General features: G+C 54.2%; 1 protein-coding gene across 1 annotated transcript in view; it reads left to right on the top strand.

Annotated features, from left to right (window-relative positions):
- Positions 1–5766, top strand: part of LOC108245603 (BTB/POZ domain-containing protein 17) — an 11938-nt gene extending 6172 nt beyond the window's left edge. Inside the window, exons 5-6 of the mRNA XM_017432651.3 lie at positions 615–909; positions 3848–5766. Coding sequence (XP_017288140.1) covers positions 615–909; positions 3848–4922 — 1370 coding nt within the window. The 3' untranslated portion in view covers positions 4923–5766. The remainder of the gene's footprint in view (positions 1–614; positions 910–3847) is intronic.
- The last annotated feature ends 467 nt before the right edge of the window (positions 5767–6233 follow it).

Raw genomic sequence — 6233 nt, 5'->3', positions numbered from 1 at the left:
AATCATCAAAATTAAACGAAATAAACATTTGAAATATATGAGTTTGTATGTAATGTATGAATATAATATACAAGTTTCACTTTTTAAATGGAATTACTGAAATCAATCTACTTTTTCATGATATTCTAATTTTATGACCAGCACCTGTAATATACATGTGCTTCAGCTTTTATTGAATCTCAGATCTATTTTTACTTGTTCTTCAAAGATTTTCTGATACTTTTTCGGAGATTCCTTCTGCTCGCTGTGACTCTTTTCTGGATGTGTGAGGTGAATCAGTGAATCGGGTTTATGTCTGTTTAAAGAGGAAGGAAGCGTCAAACTTTTATTGAGAATCAGAAAGAGGAACCTAACTTGGCGAACATGAATCAGGGCTCACATCCCTGCAGTTACTGAGAGTCCAGCAGAGGAAGGGGGGGGGGGGCAGAGATTTAATTAAACATGACCCACAATCCTTCATTATCCAGAGCCCAGCTGGGCTGGTCGATGCCATAGATTTCCATCATACTGTCCCACTCTCTGCCCTGATGAATGGCTGTTATTTACAGAGCTGTTTCTGAAGGTGACAAGCTCCAACTTCACCACTTCCCCCTTTTATTTCCCATCTGAACCAGGCTTGTTGAAAGATGACGTCTCCCCGGATGAAGGCGGCAGTGTGGGGGACACCATCAGTCACCCCCTGACCCTGGTGCAGCGCCTGGAAGCCCTGCTGGTCCAGGGCAACGGAAGCGACGTGTCGCTGCGCGTGGAGACGCCCAACGCCGACGAGGTGAAGGTGATCCAGGCTCACTCCCTGGTCCTGTCCCTGCAGAGCCCCGTGTTCGAGCAGATGCTGCAGAGCAGGAACAGCAGCACGGTGGTGCTGAGGGAGAGCTCCGACTGCGCCGCTGTGTTCGACAAATTCATCAGGTGAGAAACATCTGCCCCCAGCAGAGCCTGAGTCACCAGAGTCAGAGCGCCCCCTGCAGGGAGGAACTGTGCTCTGCATCCGAGACAGAACGAATCAGTGAGTTCAGCAGAAACCAGAGTGATAAAGGAGGGAGCTGTTCGGCTGCTGGGTTCGTCTGCTGGGTTCAGCTGCTGGGTTCAGCTGCTGGGTTCGGCTGCCGGGTTCAGGTGGTGGGTTCAGGTGGTGGGTTCAGCTGCTGGGTTCAGCTGCTGGGTTCAACTGCTGGGTTCGGCTGCTGGTTTCGGCTGCTGGGTTCAACTGCTGGGTTCGGCTGCCGGGTTCAGCTGCCGGGTTCAAATGCTGGGTTCGGCTGCTGGGTTCGGCTGCCGGGTTCGGCTGCCGGGTTCGGCTGCCGGGTTCGGCTGCCGGGTTCGGCTGCCGGGTTCGGCTGCCGGGTTCGGCTGCCGGGTTCGGCTGCCGGGTTCGGCTGCCGGGTTCGGCTGCCGGGTTCGGCTGCCGGGTTCGGCTGCCGGGTTCGGCTGCCGGGTTCGGCTGCCGGGTTCGGCTGCCGGGTTCGGCTGCCGGGTTCGGCTGCCGGGTTCGGCTGCCGGGTTCGGCTGCCGGGTTCGGCTGCCGGGTTCGGCTGCCGGGTTCGGCTGCCGGGTTCGGCTGCCGGGTTCGGCTGCCGGGTTCGGCTGCCGGGTTCGGCTGCCGGGTTCGGCTGCCGGGTTCGGCTGCCGGGTTCGGCTGCCGGGTTCGGCTGCCGGGTTCGGCTGCCGGGTTCGGCTGCCGGGTTCGGCTGCCGGGTTCGGCTGCCGGGTTCGGCTGCCGGGTTCGGCTGCCGGGTTCGGCTGCCGGGTTCGGCTGCCGGGTTCGGCTGCCGGGTTCGGCTGCCGGGTTCGGCTGCCGGGTTCGGCTGCCGGGTTCGGCTGCCGGGTTCGGCTGCCGGGTTCGGCTGCCGGGTTCGGCTGCCGGGTTCGGCTGCCGGGTTCGGCTGCCGGGTTCGGCTGCCGGGTTCGGCTGCCGGGTTCGGCTGCCGGGTTCGGCTGCCGGGTTCGGCTGCCGGGTTCGGCTGCCGGGTTCGGCTGCCGGGTTCGGCTGCCGGGTTCGGCTGCCGGGTTCGGCTGCCGGGTTCGGCTGCCGGGTTCGGCTGCCGGGTTCGGCTGCCGGGTTCGGCTGCCGGGTTCGGCTGCCGGGTTCGGCTGCCGGGTTCGGCTGCCGGGTTCGGCTGCCGGGTTCGGCTGCCGGGTTCGGCTGCCGGGTTCGGCTGCCGGGTTCGGCTGCCGGGTTCGGCTGCCGGGTTCGGCTGCCGGGTTCGGCTGCCGGGTTCGGCTGCCGGGTTCGGCTGCCGGGTTCGGCTGCCGGGTTCGGCTGCCGGGTTCGGCTGCCGGGTTCGGCTGCCGGGTTCGGCTGCCGGGTTCGGCTGCCGGGTTCGGCTGCCGGGTTCGGCTGCCGGGTTCGGCTGCCGGGTTCGGCTGCCGGGTTCGGCTGCCGGGTTCGGCTGCCGGGTTCGGCTGCCGGGTTCGGCTGCCGGGTTCGGCTGCCGGGTTCGGCTGCCGGGTTCGGCTGCCGGGTTCGGCTGCCGGGTTCGGCTGCCGGGTTCGGCTGCCGGGTTCGGCTGCCGGGTTCGGCTGCCGGGTTCGGCTGCCGGGTTCGGCTGCCGGGTTCGGCTGCCGGGTTCGGCTGCCGGGTTCGGCTGCCGGGTTCGGCTGCCGGGTTCGGCTGCCGGGTTCGGCTGCCGGGTTCGGCTGCCGGGTTCGGCTGCCGGGTTCGGCTGCCGGGTTCGGCTGCCGGGTTCGGCTGCCGGGTTCGGCTGCCGGGTTCGGCTGCCGGGTTCGGCTGCCGGGTTCGGCTGCCGGGTTCGGCTGCCGGGTTCGGCTGCCGGGTTCGGCTGCCGGGTTCGGCTGCCGGGTTCGGCTGCCGGGTTCGGCTGCCGGGTTCGGCTGCCGGGTTCGGCTGCCGGGTTCGGCTGCCGGGTTCGGCTGCCGGGTTCGGCTGCCGGGTTCGGCTGCCGGGTTCGGCTGCCGGGTTCGGCTGCTGGATTCGGCTGCTGGGTTCGGCTGCTGGGTTCGGCTGCTGGATTTGGCAGCTGGGTTCGGGTGCTAGGTTCGGCTGCTGGGTTCGGCTGCTGCTCCTCTGGTGCAGCTGAGACTCTAAGCAGCCGAAGCTGCAGCAGCTGAAGCTGTGTGTTAATGAGGTTCTTTTCCTGAACTGATGAATCCTCTTCTCAGTAAAACTAACTGGGACTTTTTTAGAGTTCAATCTCACACAACACAAAACATCTCGTTTTAGCTGCACAACTTGACTTTAAAACTGTGATGAGGAAACACAATTGTAGTAATTTATTTCAAAAACACACCACTTATATTTAATATCTTAATGGCAGAAGGAATAATTTGCAAATTAAACCCCCAATTTCTTTTTCCTGATGACGACAAATCAAACATGTGAGTTGAACTGTTGAATAATTTTGTCTTTCTAAACACAGAGCTTTTAGAATATCTATTAAAAAAAAAGTTTTCTGATGCTCTTGTTTTACCAGAGTTGTTTCATTGAGGCGTAAATATAATACGTCTCAAGTTAAAGCCATGCTAAAAGCCCCAGGAATGAAAGACAAACATATTTTAAAGAGTTAAAGGAGTAGTTCTGCTCTTTGAAAGTGGTGTTGTGTGTGGTGGTTATGGGCGGTCAGTATCTTACCTGCAGCATACAGCAGTCAGAAGCTGTCAAGCTAACAGCTAATAAAGCAGAAACTATTTAAAGGTACTCCAACTATAAAATAAAACATAAAAAGTTTATCCTGAACTATATAAAAATGGTGCAGTTTGATGGAGTTTACTCTGGTAGTTTTCCAGATATATTAATATGTAATTCTGAAACGAGGGTCTGCACTCAGTGTAAACAAGGTTGTTGTTTTTTTCCCCAGGAGTTGAGAAGTTTGCTGGTTTCTCTCTGCAGGTATCTGTACTGTGGAGACATTTCTCTTCGTTTGGACCAAGCCACACCTCTCCACAAACTGGCCACCAAGTACCAGGTTCTGAGTCTCCAGCAGGGCGTCACCCACTACATGACCCAGAACCTGGCCCGGGACTCGCCTTCGGGTCAGGTGGCAGGCTGGTACGAGTACGCCCTGCAGGCGGGGGACGTCCCTCTGAGGGACAGCTGCCTGCAGTTCCTGGCCTGGAACCTATCGTCGGTTCTGCAGAGCGGGGAGTGGGCCACCGTCAGCAGCCAGCTGCTCATGACGCTGCTGCAGCGCTCCGACCTGGTTCTGCAGAGCGAGATGGAGCTCTTCATGGCGCTGGAGGCCTGGATGATCCACAACCAGCCGGACGGCTTGACGGCAGAGAATGCTCTGAGAGCTGTGCGTTACGCCATGATGCCTCCAAGGGAGCTGTTCCGCCTGCAGACCCAGTCCACGGTTCTGGCTCGGTACCAGGAGTCGGTGCGCGACCTGCTCTACATGTCCTACCAGTTCCACTCGGCTTCGCCGCTGCAGATGGCCAAATACTTCGACGTGAACTGCAGCCTGTTCGTACCCAGGAACTACCTGTCGTCGGTGTGGGGGTCACCGTGGATCATCAACAACCCGACCCGGGACGACCGCAGCACCAGCTTCCAGACCCAGCTGGGCCCCAGCAGCCACGACGCCAGCAGGAGGGTGACGTGGAACGCCCTGTTCTCGCCGCGCTGGTTACCCCTCAGCATGAGGCCCATGTACACGGAGACGGGCGCCATGCAGCCCACGCGCGTGGAAGGAGGGCGCCCCCGAATCATCATCACTCCGGCCACATCCAGCGCCGACTTCGCCGGCGTGAACTTCCAGAAGACGGTGCTGGTGATGGCCCAGCAGCAGGGGAGGCTGGTGGTGAAGCACGTCTACAACTTCCACCAGAGCACCGAGGAAAGTGGCGACTTCCTGTCTGAGGCCAACCTGTACCGCCGGACGTCCGAGTACCTCGCCGACGGGTCACTCTTCCTCCATGTTGTCGTTAAACCACTTTACCAAACCCTGATCACCACAAAGAACTGACCCATCCCACCCTCGCTCATATCCTGTCTGATGATTGGATGATCCCGTTGTATAAAAGTGCTGTTTTTATCAGGCAACGAAGAACCGGGGAGCTGGTGTCTGATTGCATCTGGTTCTGTTCTCCATTTTCTCACTGTCAACGCACAGAACCAAAGGTTCCCTGAAAATGACGGCTAATGTGGATAAACTTAAAGTTTTCTAAAATCCTCACACTGTAGGAAATTATGAATGTTTTAGAAGAAATAAAACAACGTGTAAAAGTGTTACTGACAGGTTAGTTTTTCTTCTTGGTGCTAATGAATAAAAGGTCACGACTCTGATCCAATCATTCGTTGATCAAATTACATTTTAACAGTGAAGTTTTACCCTAAAGTGGCCATAATTCAATCAATGTTTCCAGATATTACAGCCAGCTGTAGCGTGGTAGCAGCTTAGAGTCATCCCAACACTTACTCTTTTGTTTGAAACCTTTGTGAGCGAGCGGGTGATATGCATTCCTTTAATTAATGTTTTTAGATGTTGAAGAAAAGTTCAGTAATTATATTTTAACAGGAAGGTAAGATAATGAAGAAATCTAGTTTCAGTAAGAGTTAAATGTCATTTTGAATGTTTAAAAACACTTTTTTGATCAATAAATCATTAAATCACTGCAAACTGGGTGCCAAGTGTTCATCTTATTTTGTTTTTTTTTACATTTTCTTATAATTTGATGTCATTACTGATAAAACGTGTTAAACTCTGTTACAGTTCTTCTTCTTGTAGTTTAATAATGTGATTTATTTTATTGCCCTGTTTTTATTTCATCATTGTTTCCTGATAATAAAGACTTTTACAGTTTCTGTGACTTCCTGTGTTACAGTCTTCTTTTACTTTGAGCTCTGTTATCTTTAGTTTGTTGAAATTTTATTAAAATTATTAAACAAATGTAAACAAATTAATTTATACTGAAAGGAAAAAACCTAGTGTACCTTTATTTATGAAGAAATTAAAAGAAATTGTCACAGCTTGATACTGGCAGACACTATAAATAAAACAAATAACTGAGTTTTAGCTACTTTTGAGGTTGACTAGCTGTGGCGGCCATCTTGAATTGGGTTGACTCTAAAAGCTAATTTTAAGAGTTTCATTAAAATTAGATATTTGGCTAACAGACAGACACACAGAAACATCTTCTGCCTTTTACCTGCCGGGGCGGGTGATAAAGATGAAATATGCGTTTATTTACTAACAACAGAAAATAAAATGTAATATTTTAGGTCACAGCAGTAAAATCCTGCTCATCCATGAAGAAGAAGTCTGCAGTTTTATGAT

Source organism: Kryptolebias marmoratus, linkage group LG17 (assembly GCF_001649575.2).
Source record: "Kryptolebias marmoratus isolate JLee-2015 linkage group LG17, ASM164957v2, whole genome shotgun sequence".
Lineage (NCBI taxonomy): Eukaryota > Metazoa > Chordata > Actinopteri > Cyprinodontiformes > Rivulidae > Kryptolebias > Kryptolebias marmoratus.
The sequence above is the reverse complement of the archived record's forward strand: the minus strand, read 5'-3'. Positions and strand labels throughout refer to the sequence as shown.